Source organism: Pristis pectinata, chromosome 32 (assembly GCF_009764475.1).
Source record: "Pristis pectinata isolate sPriPec2 chromosome 32, sPriPec2.1.pri, whole genome shotgun sequence".
NCBI classification, from domain to species: domain Eukaryota; kingdom Metazoa; phylum Chordata; class Chondrichthyes; order Rhinopristiformes; family Pristidae; genus Pristis; species Pristis pectinata.
In genome coordinates this window covers 14,363,949-14,385,352 of record NC_067436.1, presented here as the reverse complement: position 1 = coordinate 14,385,352, position 21,404 = coordinate 14,363,949, and the positions used below count along the sequence as shown (strand labels likewise).

The window sequence follows — 21,404 nt, the reverse complement described above, 5'->3', positions numbered from 1 at the left end:
GTCTCTTAAAAGACCCTATCGTATCCACCTCCACCACTGTTGCCAGCAGCCCATTCCACAAACTCACCACTCTCTGAGTAAAAAAACTTACCCCTGACATCTCCTCTGTACCTATTCCCCAACACCTTAAACCTGTGTCCTCTTGTGGCCACCATTTCAGCCCTGGGAAAAAGCCTCTGACTATCCACACGATCAATGCCTCTCATCATCTTATAAACCTCTATCAGGTCACCTCTCATCCTCCGTCGCTCCAAGGAGAAAAGGCCAAGTTCCCTCAACCTGTTTTCAATTCATAATTTACAAACCTGTTTTATAATTCAGTTTTTTGAATGTGAGTGTGAGGAGATTTACTAGAATGCAGCCAGGGACAAGGGATTTCAGCCATGAGGTTGGACTGAAGGTTAAAATGAGATTTGATAGAGATATACATGAGAGAGACTTGGTTGAGAGAGGGACAGGATGGATGCTTAATGTTTCAGGGTGTCATTTTAGAAAAGATAGAGAGGGAAGTAAAAGGGGGGGCGGGGAGTTGTACTGTTAATCAGGGACATCACAGCTGCATTCAGAGGGGACATAATAGAGGGCTCATCCACTGAGTCTATGCGGGTAGAACTCAAAAATAAGAAAGGTACAATCACTCTGATGGGATTATCCTACAGAGCTCCCCCAGTAACCACCAGAACATTGAGGAACAGATGTGCTGACAGATTAGGGAAAGGTGTAAAAACAACAGGGTTGTTGTCGCGGGTGACTTCACCTTCCCCAATGTAGACTGGGACCTCCTTAGTGCAAGAGGTTTTGATGGGGCAGAATTTGTTAGGTGCATCCAGGAGGGTTTCTCAAATCAGTATGTAGATGGTCCAACGAGAGGAGGGGCCGTACTGGACCTGGTGTTGGGAAATGAGCCTAGCCAGGTGACTGACCTTTCAGTGGCAGGACATTTAGGGAACTGTGACCACAGCTCGTTAAGTTTTAAGACGGCTAAAGATAAGGATAAGTATGGACCTTGTGGGAGAGTATTAAATTGGAGCAGAACAAGTTACAAGAGTATTAGGCAGGAACTGGGGAGTGTTATTGAGAGCAGCTCTTCTTGGGCAGGTGAGTGAATGGGAACAGTTAAAGAACGAGAACATAGACAAAAGAATGTAGAAGTTGCGAAATGCAGAGCAGTAAACATGCCCGATAGGTCAGAATAGGCCTGTCCTCCACTTCTAGAAAAATAAAGGAAAACAAAAGAAAAAAAAGCTGACCCAGTATCATAAATCTTACAAACGCTGCTTGTAATGTGCTCCTGGCCTGGCACTTGAAATAGGAGTTCCAGGTTTGTTTCAAGAGTGGGAAATGCCGTAATATTTACAGCAAGATAGTGATTCTGTGGCTTGGCTGGAGACTGACTGCTCACAGATCCAGTGGCAGGAGCCGGGGGAGATGCAAACTGAGGCTAATCAAAGGCAGGACACGGCGATTGCATGTTGACTAGAGCTACAATCATTGATTGGAACACAGCACGCTTCACGGGCTGAAAAGTCAGTGATCACGGGGCAGTGAGCAGTTCATTACTGTCAGCAGTGGTTCTCTCCACAACGGCTGAGAAGCACTGGTTGACGCGTATGAAATAAACGAACCTTCACTGAACCCGGAGTGTTTAGTAAGCTTTGATGAAGACGTCCTTTTCAGTGGCAGGATATCATAGAGTTGTAAAGTCTTACAGCTTTGAAACAGGCCCTTCTGTCCATCGAGTCCATACTGATCATAAAGCACGCTAATCTTGCATTAATCCCATTTTTATTCTCGAGAAACAAAGGACTGCAGATGCTGGAATCTAGATGAAAAAACAACAAGATGCTGAAGAAACTCAGCAGGCCGGGCGGCATCCATGGAGAAAAGTAAAGAAGGGTCCTGACCCGAAACATTAACTGTCTGCTTTTCTCCACGGATGCTGCCTGGCCTGCTGAGTTCCTGCAGCATCTTGTTGTTTTTTCATCCCATTTTATTCTCCCCACATTCCCATCAGCTCCCCCCAGATTCTACCACTCACTTGCACACAAGGGGAACTTTAATTAACCTACCAACTGGCAGATATTTTGGATGTGGGAGGAAATCAGAGCACCCAGGGGAAACCCACACAGTCATGGGAGAACAGGCAAGCTCCACACAGACAGCACCAGGGGTCACCAGTTCTGGTGAAGGGTCTCGAACCTGAAATGTTTGCTCTGATTTTCTTTCCACGGATGCTGCCTGAGTCATTAAGGTGTTTCCGGCAATGTAGAGTCATAGAGTTCCACAGCATGGAAACAGGCCCTTCTGCCCAACTCGTCCATGCCGACCAAGGTGCCCAACTGAGCTTGTCCCATTTACCTGTGCTTGGCCCATATCCCTTTAAACCTTTCCTATCCATGTATCTGTCCGAATGTCTTTTAAACGTTGTAACTGTACCCTCACTACCACTTCCCCTGGCAGCTCGTTCCACCACTCTCTGTGTGGAAAAAGTTTCCCCTCAGATCCCCTTTAAATCTCTCCCCTCTCACCTTCAACCTATGGCCTCTAATTTTAGACTCCCTTACACTGGGAAAAAGACTGTGAGCATCTATCTTATCTATACACCTCATGATTTTATAAACCGCTATATGGTCACCCCCTTGGCCTCCTTTGCTTCAGTGAAAGCTGTCCAATCCAGTCTCTCCTTATAACTCAAGCCCTCCAGTCCTGGCAACATTCTTGTGAATCTTTTTCTGCACCCTCTCTACATTAATTACATCCTTCCTGTAGCTAGGTGACCAGAATTGCCCACAATATTCCAATTTCGGTCTCACCGGCGTCTTGTACAGTTGTAACATGGCATCCCAACTCTTGTACTCAGTGCCCTGACCAATATGGCATACTTGCTCTACACCTTCTTCACCACCCCGTCTACCTGTGTTGCTACTTTCAAGGAACTATGTACTTGTACCTCTCAGTCTCTCTCTGTTCACCAACACTTCCCAGGGCCCTGCCATTCACTGTGTAAGTCCTGCCCTGGTTTAACTTCCCAAAGTGCATCATGTCGCACTTGTCCAAGTTAAGTTCCATCTGAAATTCCGTTGACCACTTTCCCAATGGATCTAGATCCTGTTGCTGCCTTAGGCAATCTTCTTCACTGTCCACTATACCATAAATTTTGGTGCAACCTGCAAATTTACTAATCGTTTCTGAAGTGGCACCAGAGGTCAGGATTGAACCAGGGTCACTGCAGCTGCTCGGCCAGTTGTGCCACCGTGTCACCTAATTTAGTGGCACTGCAATGAGTCATTCCCTGTTCCTGTGGCCCACTGGGGATTCCCGGACGGAATTGGCCAGAGTCTGCCAGTCAGATGTAATGACACTTTGAAAATGAAAGACTTGTGACGTACACCAACCCATCTGTTTAAACTAATGAGCTAGAATTGTACTTGTTACAGTGCAGATGGTGCTAGTCGTCCCTTGGAGCCTGTGCTAGTGACAGTTCATCAGTCTGAGATGTCTCCTCTTAGATCTTCCTTTCTGATTCCTAATGCAGTCACAGAGAGGAGGGTGCAGAGGAAACAGGGTTGGTTCATGTGAATCCTGCCTTCAGTCGGTAGGTATGTTGTTTGACCAGACTCTGGGGTTCTTAGAGTTCACAACCCCCTTCACTTTCTCTTGCTAAAGACCATAACACAACCTGTACAGGGCTCGGGCACCTGGTATCCTGCCCAGACCAGTGACAGGCCAGTTGCACTATGAGCAGTGTAGGCAATGGGGACTTGTTAACTACTGGAATGGGGGTGGGTGGTATTTGATGAGGTGGGAGGTGGGGGGGTAGAGGAACCCAACAGCTATGTAGCATCCAGAGCAGCTTGGTGCCTGAGAATCAGCACAAGAAACTCCCCTGCCTCCACCTCTCCAAGGTGCAATAAGTCCTGAGGTTCATTATTTCATTCTCAACTCCAGAGAGGTGAGCACAGAACCCAGCCTGACTCTCCCAGTGCGGTACTGAGTGAATACTGCGCTCTTGGAGGAGCTGCCTCCTGGTTGAAATGTTGAGCTCAGAACAGGCCCTTCAGCCCACGATGTTGTGCTGAACTAATTAAACTAGTGATTAAATGCCTAACTAAACTAGTCCCTTCTGCCTACACAATGTCCACATCCCTCCATTCTCTGCACATTCAGAGGCTCTTAGCCTCTTAAATGCCTCTTTTGTATCTGCCTCCACTACCACCCCTGACAGCGCATTCCAAGCACCCACCACTCTCTGTGTAAAAAGAACTTTTCCCGAACATCTCCTTTGATCTTATCCCCTCTCACCTTAAATGATAAAGATAAGATAAGATCTTTATTAGTCACATGTACATCAAAACACACAGTGAAATGCATCTTTTGCGTAGAGTGTTCTGGGGACAGCCCGCAAGTGTCACCACGCTTCCAGCACCAACATAGCATGCCCACAACTTCCTAACCCGTACGTCTTTGGAATATGGGAGGAAACCAGAGCACTCGGAGGAAACCCACGCAGACACGGGGAGAACATACAAACTCCTTACAGACAGCGGCCGGAATTGAGTCCAGGTCGCTGGCGCTCTAATAGCATTACGCTAACCACTACACTGAATCTGGATCCTTCCTCTTAGCTAAACATAGCTTTAGCCCTAAACAGCACAGGTAGTAGGTCCCTTGTCCTCTTTGGTGGTGGAGATCAAGGTTTGAGAAGCCCTTTCAGAGAAATCCCGATGAGTAAAATCTGTGCATCCTGTAGGTGGGACACCCTGGAAACCATAGGGTATTGCTGGTGGGGAGGCTAGAAATACCGACAGAAAATGCTGGAACGCTGTGCGGAGCCTCACTTACTAGTGTTGCCTGTTGATCTGTTGTAATTCCCCAGCACTCTGCACATCAAGACTTCACACTTGGGTCTTGTGATTTCCCCGTAGATCATGGCTTCAAATTACTCAGAGGCTTTTTCCATTTTGCATTCTAACCTTGTACCTTTCTCCCTCTAGGAATTGGAAGAAGCCAACTTAAACAAACCAGGAGAAATAAAGGTAACTGTGAAATGAGCAGAAATGTTTTATTGCCAGTCATTGATTTTGCTGCCTTTGCCATCCACACTTGTGTGTGTGTTGGTCAGTAGGGTGTTCAGAATTGTTAACATTGGTTTGGGTGACCTGTTCCTGGCTTGTGATGCTTCCTTGAATATAACCAGCCTGGGATACTAAACACCCTATCTCCTGGTAGTACACTTTGTCTCGGGACATTGAAGCATGGTGAGATGTAACGTTACCACAGGTGAGAAATTCCTTTTGGAAGGAATATATTAAGTGAAGCAGATTGCTACCAAATTAACAAAGAAAGAATGTTGGTTAGAATTCTGTTATCCACCAGCAGCTTAACATGGAACTGTCTTCAAGTTGAGCTTGGATCCCATTGACAACAATAGAAATAAATCTCAGACAAGGGGTATGATGACAGACGCAGATATATTGAGTAATCAGTCTTACTGACCAAGAATGAACTGGTGAGCAATTCCAGGAGAATGACCCAGAAGGAGTCCATTCAACCCATTGTATCTGTGTTAGCTCTTTGAGAAAGCTTTCCAATTAGTCTCAAAGGTCCTCTTCCTTTAGCTCAACAACTTTTTCTATTCAATTTTCCAGAGTGAAATTTTGCCCTCTGAATCTTGAAATCGTTGTTTTGCAACCCTGATATCTAGAGATGAATCTGTTTCTGCTGGTGGGATCGGAGTCGTATGCAGTAACCAGGGGGTGCAGATTTATGATTGGCAAAAAAAGAACAAGATGAGAAATTCTTTATGTAGCAAGCTGCTGGGATATGTTGCCTGCAAGGACAGCAGAATCAGAATTGATAGCAACTTCCAACCAGAACAAGTATGTCATTGAAATGAAAAACTTCTGCAGGACAGTGAAGAATGGGATTACTTGGACACGTTTTTCAAAGAGCTGGCAGAAGTTTGATGGACGGAAATGCCTCCAAATGTGCTGTGTATTTGAAGTCATGCAGCATGGAAACAGACCCTATGGCTCACTGAGTCTGTGCTGACCATCTATCACCCATTGACACTAATCCCATTCGACTCCCTCCAGAATCCACCACTCACCCACACAGTAGGGACAACTTACAGTGGCCAATTAATCCACCAACCCGCATGTCTTTGGGATGTGGGAGGAAACCAGAGCACCCGGAGCAACCCACAGCGTCACAGGGAGAATGTGCAAGCTCCACACAGACAGCGCCTGAGGTCAGGATTGAACCCGGGTTGCCTGGATCTGTGAGGCTGCGGCTCTGCGTGCTGCGCCACTCTGACGCTTTCCCTCCACTGTGACTCTGCGTTCTGGCTGCGCTCGTGTGTCACTCTGTGGCTTTCCCTTGCAGGCCTCGCTGGAGGAAGTGGACAGCGAGCTCTTTCAGGTGCGGGAGGAACTTCAGAAGGTTTGGGACATGTTGCATGTGCGGAATAGCAAGCTGGAGGAGCAGCACCAAGAGCTGGAGTCGGCCCGAGGCCAGGTCAGAATGCACCATCTGCAGAGTGGGCGGCCATTTCAGCCCCCTTCACAGGCATGGAGAAACAAGAACAAGAGGAGACCATTCAGCCCTTAATTGTCGTCAAGTTGAGCTTGGATCCCATTAACAACAATAGAAATAACTATCAGACATAGGGTATGACACTAGGCACAGATATATTGAGTAATGAGTTATTGACCAAGAGTGAATTTGTGAATAAGTCCAGTAAATGACCCAGAAGGAGGCCATTCAACCCATTCAACCCAACATTGACTGATCTGTACCCTAACTTTCTACTTTGGTTCTACAATTCTTAACACCACAGCCTAACAAAAATCTATGATCCCCCCCAATTTTTACAGATGCACCATAGAAAGCGTCCTATCCGGATGTATCACAGCTTGGTACAGCAAGTGCTCTGCCCGAGACCGCAAGAAATTGCAGAGGGTTGTGGACACAGCTCAGTCCATCACGCAACACAGCCTCCCCTCCACTGACTCAGTCTACCATTCCCGCTGCCTCGGGAAAGCAGTCAATTTAACTACGGACCTCTCCCATCCTGGTCATTCTCTCTTCTCCCCCTCCATTCGGGCAGAAGATACAAAAGCTTGAGAACACATACTACCAGGCTCAAGGGCAGCTTCTATCCCACTATTTTCAGTCTCTTGAACGGACCTCTCATAAGCTAAAAGATAAACTTTTGATCTCCCAATCTATCTCATTGTGGCCCTTGCACTTTATTTGTCTACCTGCACTGCACTTTCTCTGTAACTGTAACACTATGTTCTGCATTCTATTTTCCTTTTTACAACCTCCATGTACTTGTGTATGGAATGGTCTGTCTGGTCTGGGCAGGCACAGTAGTGTAGCGGTTAGCGTAATGCTGTTACAGCGCCAGGGACCCGGGTTCAATTCTGGCCACTGTCTGTGAGGAGTTTGTACGTTCTCCCCGTGTCTGTGGGTTTCCTCTGGGTGCTCCGGTTTCCTCCCACATTCCAAAAGACGTACGGGTTAGGAAGTTGTGGGCATGCTATGTTGGTGCTGGACACTTGCGGGCTGCCCCCAGAACATTCTACACAAAAGATGCATTTCACTGTGTGTTTCGATGTAGATGTGACTAATAAAGAAATCTTATCTTATGGATGGCACACAAACAATAGCTTTTCACTGTACCTTGGTACATATGACAATAATGAATTAATTCCAAACAGTTTTGAAACTTGCATTATAGGGGTCTCCATCCTTCACTCCCTCGAATGTCATCACTAATGCATCCTCCTGCTCTCCAGAGAGTCTTATCGGAGATTTGAGGGGGAGTTTTTCACCCAGAGGGTGGTTGAAACCTGGAACTCGAGCCTGAGGGAGTGGTGAAGGCAGGTGCTCCAAGGATAATAAAATATTGAGTTGAACACTTGAAACACCAAGTCTTAGAAGGCTACAGGCCAAGTGCTGGGAAATAGGATTCATGTAGATAGGTACTTGATGGCTAGCATGAACACTGTGGGCCAAAGGGCCTATTTCCATGTTGTATGACTCTATAATTCCTCAACCTGAGTATGGGAGACCTCGGACACTGCTCACCCACTGTTTTATCTCAATAGACCCCTCCTGTGCTGTTCCATCCACTGCTTTGCCTGAGCTCCCCTGCAATTAGACACAGAGAATCCCAAGGCCCTACTCAATCAATTTGTTCAAGGCTGACCTGTGTCTTAACTCCACTTACCCAGTTTGATAATTGATTTTGATTTATTATTGGTATTTGGTATTGATTTATTATTGTCACATGTACCTAGTGAAAACCTTTTGTTTGCGTGCCAACCAGGCAGATCATTCCATATGTAAGTAGACTGACGTAGTTAAAAGAAAACCCAAATGCAGAATAACACACGCAAAATGCTGGAGGCACTCAGCAGGTCAGGTAGCATCTGTGGAGGAAAATAACATCGACGTTTCAGGTCGAGACCCTCTATCAGGACCCGAAAGGAAGAGGGGAGAAGCCAGAATTAAAAAGTCAGGGGAGGGGGAGGAGCACAGGCTGGCAGGTGATAGGTGAGTCCAGGTGAGGGGGGAAGGTAGGTGAGTGGGGGAGGGGGGTGAAAGGGAGTGATATAAGAAGCTGAGAGGTGATAGGTAAAGGAGGCAAGGGCTGAAGCAGGAGGAATCCGGTAGGAGAGGACAGTAGACCATGGAATAAAGGGGAGGAGGTGGGGAATAGATGGGCAGGTCATGACGGCAGGGGAGGGGAAAGAGAAGGGGTGAGGGGGCCACAGGAATGAGGGAAAACAGGAGGGGAGGGGGGTGGAAGAGGGGAGGGGTTACTGGAAGTTAGAGAAATCGATGTTGAGGTTGTCAGGTTGGAGACTACCAAGGCGGAATATGAGGTGTTGTTGCTCCAACCTGTGTCTGGCCTCAACATGGCGGTGGAGGAGGCTGTGGATAGACATGCCAGTGTGAGAGTGGGATGTGGAATTGAAGTGGCTGGTCACTGAGAGATCCAGATTCAAGTATCTGCAGAATCTCTTGTGTCACAGAATGCAGAATATACTGTTACAGTTACCGAGAAAGTGCAGTGCAGGTAGACAAATAAAGTGCAAGGACCAAGACGAGGTAGATTGTGAGATCAAGAGTTCATCTTTAACATAGGAGAGGTCCATTCAAATGTCCAGTCTGCTCTTAATAAAACTATTCACATTAGTTTTGAAATGGCTGCGAATAGTAACAATGCTCCAGCCATTCAGAGTGGGGAAACTGAGTATTGCCACAATCAGTAAATCTTGGAAACCATACTTCAATAATTTACTGAGACTGATTTTATGCCTTCAGTTATATGTAACTGTCTCTCACACTGCATTTTTCTAGAAATTACCCTGCTTTTATTCAGAGAAGTTACTGCAGTTTCTTTTCCCTCTGCCTTTCAAATCGTCTCAATTTTATGTAGGTTGACTTTGTTGAACATTAGGCTCTCTACCTTGTGCCATCTTAGGTGACACAATGATGCAGTAGTTAGGGCCACTACCACAAAGCTCAAGCGATCTGGGTTTGATCCAGACCTGCAGTGCTGCCTGTGTGGGGTTTGCATGTTCTCCCTGTGACCGCATGGGCCTCTTCGTGTTGGTATTTCCTCATAAATCCCAAAGACATGCGGGTTGGTTAATTGGCCAGTGTGAGTTACCCCAACTATAGGTGGGTGGCAGAAGAACTGGGGGAAGCTGATGGGCATGTGAGCAAGAATAGGTTACAAGGGAGGAAAAGGGATTGATCTGATTGCTTTGAGAGCTGGCTTAGACTCAAAGGGCAGAATGGCCTCCTATGTTGGAGGAAATATGAAAAATATGCACCCCCAACATCCAACTCATTTGTTAATGCTGTGTTACCAATAACTGCTCTTTTTGTTTTAAATTGATTGCATAGATTCAAAGGAGTGAGTTCCTGATCTTCACCGCCCTTTGTGTGAAGTGCTTCTTAACATCTAGGCTCTGTTTCCAAGGCTGCTCTGATCTCTTCCACAACTGACTGTTATCAACCTTATCAGCTCTCTTAGTTCAAACAACTTGATTAGTTTAAATTCAAGAGACTACGACCAGAGTGATCCAAGTTCTGATGAAAGGTCATGAATCTGAAACAGGACGTGTCAACCTTGCATCCCGATGCAAGGTTTTGACCCGAAGTGTCGACTATTTCTTTCCTCCCACAGACGCTGCTCGACCTGATGAGTTCCTCCAGCAGATTGTTTGTTGAATCTGAAACATTGACTCTTGTTTCTCTCTCCACAGATGCTGCCTGGCTGGCTCTGTATTTACAAGATTTTCTGTTTTTATTGCTGTCCTCGTTGCTTATCCCCGTTCAATGTGGTAAACCTACAGGGCACTCTTTGAGTCCAATGTACCCTTCCTGAGGAAGGTGACCAGAACTCAATGCAGCCCTTTAATTTGGGGTCTAACTGGTGGGTTTTGCAACTGTAGTGTTATCTTCAACCCCTTTGCATTTTGATCACCTTGAGATACAAGCCTACAAACTATGTCTGGAGCATGACCCTGAAGTCACAGTGCCCTGTGAAGGCTAATTGACTAACACCTGTTCTGCCAAATTGGCTTTAGGGTGTGTGTGAAAGCTTTGACATTGAAGCTGGCTCTTGGATTAACTCCAAATGACCACACCCATGATTAAACAACACGAGTATATTAAAATGCAGTTGCTCCACCTCAGCAACCCCTGTTCAAGTTGCTTCTGATGAATAGGAGACAAATGGTACATCAGGAAACAAAAAGCCCTTTTGTTGATGAGTCACATCACAGAACAATCAATGTTTGCTGTGCTTTTGTGTGAAGAGACCTCTTTGACTTCCACGTAAAATGACACTGTGCCATAGATGTTGTAGCAGAGCATAAGCAGTCTTATTTATCTCATCTTAGTCACGATGTGAGCTTTTATGTGATCACTTTATATTGTATGTTATACAACCACTTGTGCTCCATTGATTGAGGCCTTAGAATTGGGGTGACACATCTGATTCCTTTGTTTGTTGGCCAGCTCATGAACCAGTTACAGCACGTGGGCCCTTGTTTGATGGTGTATCTGGAGTTCCCAGCAGCACCAACCTAGCTTTCTGTGATGAACAGTGTAACAGCGAGTCCTTCCATGATCACTGAGCACCAAGATCCTCCTATTATTTTACCCAATCTCCCTACTTACAAATAGTTGCATTAGAATGGGTCAAGTCCTTTGGTCTCAGTTACGGAGTTCCCAATGGAAACTCAATTGGAAATTTTCCCTCCGCTTCTCTCTGCAACAAAGATCCAACCAGTTCCCCTCCTCCAACACTCACATCCGCTTGGCTGAACTTGTTCTTACTCTGAACAACGTCATTTAATTCCTCTCACTTCCTACAAATCAAGGGCATATCCATGGGCACTCGCTTCGACCTGAGCTATGCCTGTCTTTTCGTTGGCTATGTGGAACAGTCCTTGTGCCAGAGAAGTTTTGGAACCATTCCTGAAATCTTTCTCCATTATATCGATGACTGCATCAGTGCCGCTTCCTGCACCCGTGCGGAACTTGTCAATTTTATCACCTTCGCTGCTAACTTTCACCCTGCTCTCAAAGTCACTTGGACCATTTCTGACTCCACCCCTCCCCCTCCCCTACCCGGCTCCATCTGCCCTCTATCCTTCACCCTTCGCTGGTCCACCAATCACCTTCTGGCCCCTGTCTCACCATTCTCCCTCGTTATACTGGCTAGCTTCCCTCTCCGCTCTCAGTCCTGATGCAGGGTTTTGATCCAAAATGTTGACAATTCCTTTACCTCCCACAGATGCTGCTCAACCAGCTGAGTTCTTCCAGCAGATTGTTTGTTACTGAGTTTCCAATTCTCCTCTGGGCTAGAGAATTCCAGTAATCGATCTGCATTTTCACCACCTCTGGGTATTAGTGACTGTGAACTATCACCTCTATTGTCATTTGATCCTTCCACCCTGACACAGACCTTGCCTTTCACTGACAGAGGGTTTATCCTAGGATAAGGGGTGATTAGTTAGGACCGAAATAAGGTGAAATTTCTTCACCTTTTGAGTACAAGAATAAAATATCGCAGCTGCAGGAAATCTGAAGTGAAAACAGAGAATGCTGGAAATGCTCAGCAGGTCAGGCAGCATCTGTGGAGAAAGAAACCAAAGCTGACATTTCAGGTCAATAACCTTTTTTTGGGAACAAGGAGAAAATACAGCTTTCCTCCTCTGCTCTTAAAACCTGCTTTCTTTACTCTCCACCTCCTCCCAGTTCTAGTGCTTCTCTCTCCACAGATATTGCCTGACCTGCAGAGAATTTGTAGAATTTTCTTTTTACATTTTGGATTTACATCATCTGTGACTTTTTTGTTTTTAGGCCCAAAGGGTGAAGAAGTTTTGCCTTATTTAAATACTAACTAGTAACCGCTTATCCCAGGGTAAACCCCCTGTCACTGAAATCCAAAGTGAGCAAGCCTAACCCAACACAATGACCAATAACCAAACTAACCCACAGATTGGAATTTACCCTCTCAGCAGTCACAAGAAGGCAAATGGAGCTCTAATCCATGGATCCGAAAGGTTTGGAGGTATATGACCCAAACACAGACAAATGGGACTAGTTTAGATGGGAATCTTGGTCGGCATGGACCAGTTGGGCTGAAGGGCCTGTTTCCGTGCTGTATGATTCTTATTTGCCAACATCACCTGAGCAGCTCCACACTGTCCAGGACTAATGCTCCACCAGATGTTGGCGTCACCTTTGCTTGCTCTTGTCCAAGCTGAGCGTGCACTCTTTTGTCCTGCAGTTTACTGAATGTAGCTCGGAGAACCAAAGGCTGGAAAATCTGGTCACCGCACTGAAGCAGCAAGTGACAGAGAAGTAAGTCGAGTGAATCATTCACCTGTCATCTGATGGAGGGCATGCTGGGGTTGCAAGTAAAGGTCATGTGTCATACCTGCATGTATTTCGTGCTTGTCCTCTGACTGCCGTGGGATTAGCAGAGGCAGATCTAAACTGGGCCGATCACGGATCAGAGAGAAATAATGTTTTTTTCCCCTGCTAATGGGCTACGTTGAGAAATGTCTCCCATAATGTCATTGAGTGAATCAGTGCAGCTCGGTCACAAGAATCAATGTTGCAGGATTAGCAATTGCTGAGTGATGGACATGATTTTAAAGTCAACCTGTTTTCCTGAGCTCAGTGGGTTCCTCAGACTGACTAAAAGCTGCTGATGTTAACAAGACTGATACAAATTCTGTTTAGCCAGCTGGTTAATTCTAGGACCTGGATATGAGATTCCCAACTTCGAGGCTGTGGGTTCAAGCACTGCATCTGCTGGGCAGCTAAAAGCAGCTGGTTCAGTTGACTTTAAGGTTGCTTATTGTGTACACAGTAGTGTAGCGGTTAGCGTAACGCTATTACAGCACCAGCGACCTGGGTTCAAATCTGGCCACTGTCTGTAAGGAGTTTGTATGTTCTCCCCATGTCTGCGTGGGTTTCCTCCGGGTGCTCCGGTTTTCTCCCACATTCCAAAGACGTATGGGTTAGGAAGTTGTGGGCATGCTGTGTTGGCGCCGGAAGCATGGTGACATTTGCGGGCTGCCCCCAGAACACTACGCAAAAGATGCATTTCACTGTGTGTTTCGATGTACCTGTGACTAATAAAGATATCTTATCTTATCCTTGCCCTCTCTGTTGTTGGGACTTGCTCCAGAATTTCCAGTTATCCTGAATACTGGAGCAAGCAAGGGCGCTTTAGAAGAAGCATTTCCTTTTAATGTCTTCAAATCCTCTCATTTATATTAAAAGTATTTGGGTGCCATGACAGGTCCTGTGATGAAACCTCATAAGATTTGAACGTTGCTTCAGGGTATTTTACTGAAGTTTATGTCTCTGTGGCTCCAGGGAGCATGCACTCAGGCAGCTTGAAAGATTAAGACGAACAGAGAAGACTGAATTCGAAATAAAGATTTCAGCATTGGAATTAAAGGTTTGTTATATTTTTTCCTCAATTTTCCCACACGTTTTGACTAACCACCACCCTGTCTCAAGCTTCCCGACTCCCACTGTGGCTTAGGACAGACAGTAGTGATTGGTGGTCTTGTACAGTTGTGTTGCAGCAAGCCGGTTGACCATGGGAGCCACAGCAGATCACAGCCAAGCTCTACCCTTGGCCTTGACACACGTCTGCGTGTGCTCACCGCCTGGAGTTAGGAATGGTTTTTGGGTTTCCGGGTAAAAGCACGGAGTGTTATGAAGAGGTGCTGTGGTGGCAGGTTATATCACTTCCCAGGGGGGAGAGAATTAAGGAGGTTTAGTTGGAAGATTTTGTTAACTCTCATGAATCCCTATTACCCTCCGAGGTCTCTGATCCTCTAATTCAGGACTCAGTGATCCCTGAATTTAACCCCTCCACCATTGGTGACCTTGCTTTCAACTGCTTGGGTTCCAAGCTCTGGAATTCCCTCTCTATACCTCATTCCATCTTCTACTTTATCCTTCTTAAAGGTCTCTAAAACCTACCTTTATGACCAAATCCTTGGCCACAGGATTTCTCCTCAGTCTCCTGTGACATGCAAAATTGCAATGAACTTTTTTTTAACCATATTAGAGGACTCTTTTACCACATTAAAAGGCACTTGGACAGGTACATAGATAGGAAAGGTTTAGAGGGATATGGGCCAAACGCGGGCAAATGGGACTAGCTCAGATGGGAATCCTGGTTCACGTGGACCAGTTGGGCCAAAGGGCCTGTTTCTGTGCTGTGTGACTATGACTCTATGACTCAATGAGCACAAGTAGTTGTTGTTGTTGTTGCTGCTGTTGATGTTATACTTCTAGACCTAGGTTATGTTAGACTGACTTCATTGATCTATTTCAGTTAGCAGAAGTGGAAGTCTTAGGCGAAGCTCAACAGGAGATCCCGAGTGAGGAACACAAGAGGTAGGACTTGCAGTTGTAGCCAATGTCATGCTGGCAAAACATCCAAGGCTGAACCACAAGCAGAGGGACCAATGATGAAAGATACACAGCAGCCAATTTGCACCCAGCAAGTCCTTCATATTGATCATTGTTTCATTGATGTTGATTGAGGGATAAATAATTCCCAGGGGAATGGTGAGAGCTTCCCTGCTCTTCTTTGAGAGATGCCATGGGAGTTTTACACAGATATCCCCTGAGTTTGTTCCCTGTCCAAAACGCAGCACTACTGACAGTTCAGCACTCCTCCAGTGCTGCACTGGATCAGCAGCTTTGACTTTTCCTCTCAAGACTCAGGAGTGAGACCTGAACCCACAGCTTTCTGACCCATTACAGTGACTGTAATTCCAGAGTAACTTACTGATTGTAAATTGCTTTGAAACTCCCTCAGAACATGCAAAGTGTCTTACAAAAGTAAGCTTTATTTATAGAAAAAGTCAAGTAGATCGTGTAAGTGGGAACTAAATTAATGTTCTTGTCACTGTAGGTGGGTTTTCTCTGACAATATATCATGGTTATTCTTCGCTGTGATGAGATTTGAACTTGCAAACTCTAAGTCCTTAATCCAAATGCTGTCATTGCTGTGCCCTTAGTAATGTGCATACAATGATAGAAATGATTGTTGATGTTACAGTGTAAGCACACACAATAAATATGACCATTTTTAAATAAACAGATGAAATTAAAATGATGGAGGGAGGAATCTGATGGAGGGAGGAATCTGATGGAGGGAGGAATCTGATTAGAGTCTATAAAAAAGGTAACAAAAGCAAGGTTGTTATGTTACCGGAGCAATAACTGGGAGCCCTGGTTTTGAACATCACATATTCTCTTTTGTTTCATGTCCCACCACAGCAGCCAAGGAATTTATATTTAGTTCATTAAATTAGCTGTAAAACGTTAGCATCTGTAAAAGTAATCTTAAAACTATTTGATTATTGCAAAATCCATTTGGTTCACTGATGTCCTTCAGAGAAGGAATTGGTGTCTTTGGCCTGTTCTGGCCTGTGTGTGATTCCAGACACGAGGGCAGTATGGCCTAAGGCCAATCAGTTCAGGCAGTTAGGGATGTGCAGTAAATGCTGGCCTTGCTGGTGATGCCCACATCCAATGAGTCAAGTTTTGCCAGTAATTTTCTACCCCAGAGTCCCCCCAGAAGGAACTAACTCTACGATTCCTCCTTTTTGCAGTTATGTCCTTCAGAAGTGTAATCGCTGTGACTCCCTTCTGGAGAAAATGAACGCCAAAGTGCAAGGTAGCATCCTCCCTTCTGCCTGTGGTCTTGCTGTATGATTTACATCCTAGCTGGTACACATGTCACTTTTCTTCCATTTTGCCACCCAATCCATCCCCCTAAATCACCTGCACAAGATGGATTAAGCTCAGTACTCACAGAAACTAAGACAGGACTGGTTCAAGCGACAAGAACATAACATCTATCATCAAAGATCCCTACCATCTGGGCCATGCCAGCATTGCACTTTCAGACCCCATTGCTCTGTCTCCTCAACTACCCTTTAATTCTTTAACCAAGTAACCCAATAAGTTTTTATTCTTCCCCTCCCCCCCCATTTCTTGTCCTTTTTTCTTCTCCACCACCTTCTCATTTTCTTAGCTGTCACTGCTTTTCCTCTTTCTCTCCTTCTCTCTTAAGCCCTTTCATTTCAAGGGCTCAGTAGAAAGCATTTCAAGTCTGTGTGTGTGTCTGTGTGTGTGTGTGTGCGTGCGTGTGTGTGTGTGTGTGTGTGTGTGTGTGTCTGTCTGCGTGCGTGTGTGTGTGTGTCTGTGTGTGTGCGTCTGTGTCTGTGTGTGTGCGTGTGTGTGTGTCTGTGTGTGTGTGTGTACGTGTGCGTGTGTGTGTCTGTGTGTGTGTGTGTCTGTGTGTGTTTTTTCTCCAAACCAAAATTCTAGATAGTTATGGAATTGTCTTCAATTATTGTCCCTTTATTCCTCATTCCGTGTTAGGTCTTAAAGTCTTGACACCCCTTGTATTTTTCAGGCTACAGTGCTAGAAATTCTGAGCTGCAGGAAGAGAAGGAAACTGCCCTGAAATCATTGAATGACGCCCAAGTTCTCACACAGGTATGTGGATGTCCACCAGAAACCACTTGATACTCAAGGCTGTTTTTCCATATGCTGGAAGTGTTAGTTTGAATTTCTTGTTCTTGCAGGTTAATTTAAGACAAGACTTTTGTAATTTCTTGGCTATGGATGTTCATGCATTTTAAATAGAATTTGATGTATTTCTACATTGGCACAACTGTTGGGTGGATCAGAAACACCAGTATGGATCTGAAGGGCAGAACAGCCTTTTTCTCCACTGTTAATACCATATCATATGATGTACAGTAGATCAGGCAGCATCTGTGGAGGTGAAGAGATGGTCAACAAATTTGGGTGGAGTCCTTGCATCAGGAACTGAAATGTTGACCATCCACAGATGCTGCCTGACCCACTGGATTCCTCCAACCATAGAACCATAGAACACTACAGCACAAAAAAAAACAGGCCCTTCGGCCCTTCTAGTCTGTGCTGAAACTTTATTCCACTAATCCCATTGACCTGCACCCAGTCCATAACCTTCCAGACCTCTCCCATCCATGTATCTATCCAATTTATTCTTAAAACTTAAGAGTGAGCCCGCATTTACCACGTCAGATGGCAGCCTGTTCCACACTCCCACCACTCTCTGAGTGAAGAAGTTCCCCCTAATGTTCCCCCTAAACCTTTCACCGTAAAGCCATGTCCTCTTGTACTTATCTCTCCTAATCTAAGTGGAAACAGCCTACTCACATTTACTCTGACTATACCCCTCATAATTTTGTAAACCTCTATCAAATCTCCCCTCATTCTTCTACGCTCTAAGGAATAAAGTCCTAACCTGTTCAATCTTTGCCTGTAACTCAACTCCTGAAGACCTAGTAAATCTTCTCTGCACTTTTTCAATCTTACTGATATCCTTCCTGTAGTTAGGTGACAGTTTGTTCTCATTTTCTTTGAGAAAATGAGAACAGTTTGTTTGTTGCTCCAGATTCCAAAATCTGCACTCGTGTGTTTCCTGTGTACAGTCAATGATTGCTTTTGCTTCAAAAAGGCTTCATGCTGGTCTCCTGCATAGCCTTAACTTTTATCCCTCTAACTGCGCTGTACGAGATACTGTACGAGAATGATTCCAGGAATGAAAGGGCTTAAGTATGATGAGCGTTTGTCGGCTCTTGGACTGTACTCGCTGGAGTACAGAAGGATGAGAGGGGACCTCGTAGCGACATTTAAAATGTTGACAGGTAAGGATAGAGTAGATGTGGCTAGGCTGTTTCCCTTGGTGGGCGTGTCCAGGACCAGAGGGCACAATCTTAGAATTAGAGGGTACAGTTTCAAGACAGAGATGAGGAGAAGTTTCTTTACCCAGAGGGTGGTGAAATTGTGGAACTCCTTGCCACGCACAGCAGTGGAGGCCAGATCAGTGGGGGTATTCAAGGAGGAGATAGACAGATATCTAAATAGTCAGGGTATCAAGGGATATGGGGATAAGGCTGGCAAATGGGATTAGAATAGTTTTTTTTTTCTCTTTTTTTCCCACCCCATTTCTTTTTCCCTTTTCCTTGGAGCAGACTCGATGGGCCGAATGGCCTGCTTCTGCTCCCTTGGCAGCCATACCTTCCAAAGCCCTAAGCCCTGGAATTCCCTCCCTAAACGTTTCCACCTTTAAGATTGAAACTTTTGGTAACCTGCCCTCCGGTGTCTTGGTCAGATTTTGCATTCTTTCCAGTGCAGTACTTTGGGGTATTTTACTCAACATGGAAGAGGAATTTGCCCGCCTGTGACTTCTTGTGATGAGGGATAGCCATTGCACACCAACCACAACTAGGACTTGCCCATGGTCTTCATCCAGTGGCAAGGGGGTCCAAAAAACTGGAGACCAGGCTTCAGCTGAATGGGTGAGTGTGTGAATAGATAAACAAAGGACTGCAGATGCTGGAACCTAGATGAAAAACACGACGATGCTGGAGGAACTCAGCAGGCCAGGCAGCATCCGTGGAGAAAAGCAGGCGGTCAACGTTTCGGATCAGGACCCTTGTTCAGAACTGAAGATAGGAAAAGGGGAAGCCCAATAGATAGGGGAGAGAAACAGAGCAGTGATAGATGGACAAAAGAGTGGAGGCAGGGTGGGCATAAGGTAGAGATAGCTAGATGCAGGTAAGAGATAAAGATGGGCAGGTGCGGGGAGGAGGGGAGAGCAGATGCACTGGGGGATGGGTCAAAGGTATGGAGGCAGCTGCCCCATGGGGGGAGGGGGAGGATAGGAAAAAAGAACTAGGCGAGGAGAAAAAGAGAGATAGGCTAGGAAAAGGAAGAAAAGAAGAGGCATGGTGGTGGGGGAGGGGGGGTGGTTTACTTAAAGTGGGAGAATTCAATGTTCATGCCGTTAGGCTGTGAGATCCCAAGACAGAAAATGAGGTGCTGTTCCTCCAGTTTGCGCTTGGAATTCTCCTGGCAGTGGAGGAGGCCAAGGACTGACATATCAGTGATGGAGTGGGAGGGGGAGTTGAAGTCTATTTCTCCTCACCTATTTCTTTTCCTATCCTCTCCTCCCCCCATGGGGCAGCTGCCTCCACACCTTTGACCCATCCCCCAGTGGATCTGCTCTCCCCTCCTCCCCCGCACCTGCCCATCACTATCTCTCACCTGCATCTACCTATCACCACCTTGTGCCCACCCCGCCTCCCCTCTTTTGTCCACCTATCACTGCTCTGCTTTCCGCTCCCACCCTCCTCCCCCCCGCCCCCCCCAGTATACTGGGCTTCCCCTTTCCCTATCTTCAGTCCTGAAGAAGGGTCCTGACCCGAAACGTTGACCGTCTGTTTTTCTCCATGGACGCTGCCTGGCCTGCTGAGTTCCTCCAGCATCTTGAGTGTGTGGGTACCTGGCAGTAAATGCATACACAGGTGCATGTGAGTGGGTTAGGGCACAGATGCCCTTGTCCGCTGTTGCCTCCTCATTCTCCCTCTCCCCAACTGCTCCCCTGACCCCTCTCACCTTGACCCTACTTAAGCTCCCCCCTCCACCATAACCACCTCCTGCCCTTCCTCAGATCCCCTCCCTCCAACCTTCAACCCCCATCCTCCCTTGCCAAGCTACTGCCTGGCTCCTTCCCACCTCACCTCACTCTGCCTCACCTACTGTCCTTCCCAATATCCTCCCTCACTCTCCAGCCCTGAGAACAACCCTGCCTGGGTGCTCTCTCAGCAACAGCCAGGGTCTCGGGTGCCCAGTGACAACTGCCTCAGGTCGGAGGGTGCATCACGGTACTCCCAGCCTCACGCCTGCTTGCCCCACCTGTGTTGTTCAGTCTTGAATATTTTGATCTATATTACTGCTGCATTGAAGATCAGTCCTTTTATCAAGGTTAAGCTACTCTGTGTCCCTTGTCTGCTTTAGCAGTGGAAGTTCTCTTCAAAACATCTGTTCACGTCATAAAAGGAGGAGTTCAAAGTAACACAAAGGTTTGAGGTCATCACCAAAGGGCTTCAAATGCCTTTGATCTTGTCAACGCATTAGAAACTTGTGCTTGCAATGAGAGATTGGTAAGAAGGGCTGGTGTGACTGAACCGTGCTGCTGAGGATTTATTCAGTGCGAGTAAACATGTGGCTTCTAAATGAATATCTGCAATAGCACAGTTCTGGTAGCCAAATTAGTAACGTCTGCTATGTTAGTTATTAAATAAATAAGACATTTAAATCAAGGGGAAATCCCGATCTGATCCATCCCTCTCGGAGACAAGACCCATTAAATTTTTTCCTGAATCCTACTGTATTTTAATCTCCTTCACCATTCCTTCTGCTCCCTCAGACCTAAACTCTGGAGATCCCTCCCTAAGCCTATCCGTCCCCCTCCTCCATTTCTTTCTCCTATAAAAACCTACCTGTGTGACTTGGCTTTTGACTATCTGTCCTGTTCCTTCATCGTGTGGCTGGCTGAGTGTATTCAAACAAATCAAATTTCTATATCAGGTTTATTATCACTGACTTATATGATGTGAAATTTGTTGTTTTGTGGCAGCAGTACAGTGCAAGGATCATCAAAAAGTTCAGTGTCCATTTAAACTAAGTAACCCACCTGAAGGTGAGCAAGTCTCCCCAAGGTAGAAATCTGATAAATCAGCTAGAGTTTTCCAGCTGCTCCCACTTTGATCAGGCTTCTTAGCGCTCCAGTGACACTTCCATCCTGTTCTTTGAGGCTTAAGTTTGCTGTCAGCACTAGCGTTGGGCATGGGGGGGCCAGTTAATGTTGAATTCAATAACCTCAGAGAGTCTGACTTTCCAGGTTGTATCAGAATTGGTCAGTTCTGATGGAAGGCCATGGGCCTGAAACGTTAAGTCTCTTTTTCTCTCCTCACCTGCTGAGT

The 21,404-nt window shown here is 46.0% G+C and overlaps 1 protein-coding gene across 2 annotated transcripts in view; it reads left to right on the top strand.

Annotated features, from left to right (window-relative positions):
* The window catches only part of LOC127585332 (protein lava lamp-like), a 77,982-nt gene that overhangs the window by 32,376 nt on the left and 24,202 nt on the right, over positions 1-21,404 (top strand). Inside the window, exons 16-22 of one of the 2 annotated variants that reach the window (XM_052042715.1) lie at positions 4,995-5,036; positions 6,385-6,420; positions 12,824-12,897; positions 13,924-14,008; positions 14,900-14,961; positions 16,188-16,252; positions 16,997-17,079. In XM_052042715.1, the coding sequence (XP_051898675.1) occupies positions 4,995-5,036; positions 6,385-6,420; positions 12,824-12,897; positions 13,924-14,008; positions 14,900-14,961; positions 16,188-16,252; positions 16,997-17,079 (447 nt within the window). Of the gene's footprint in view, positions 1-4,994; positions 5,037-6,384; positions 6,517-12,823; positions 12,898-13,923; positions 14,009-14,899; positions 14,962-16,187; positions 16,253-16,996; positions 17,080-21,404 lie in introns of both variants that reach the window. The other variant, XM_052042714.1, reaches the window with a different exon arrangement.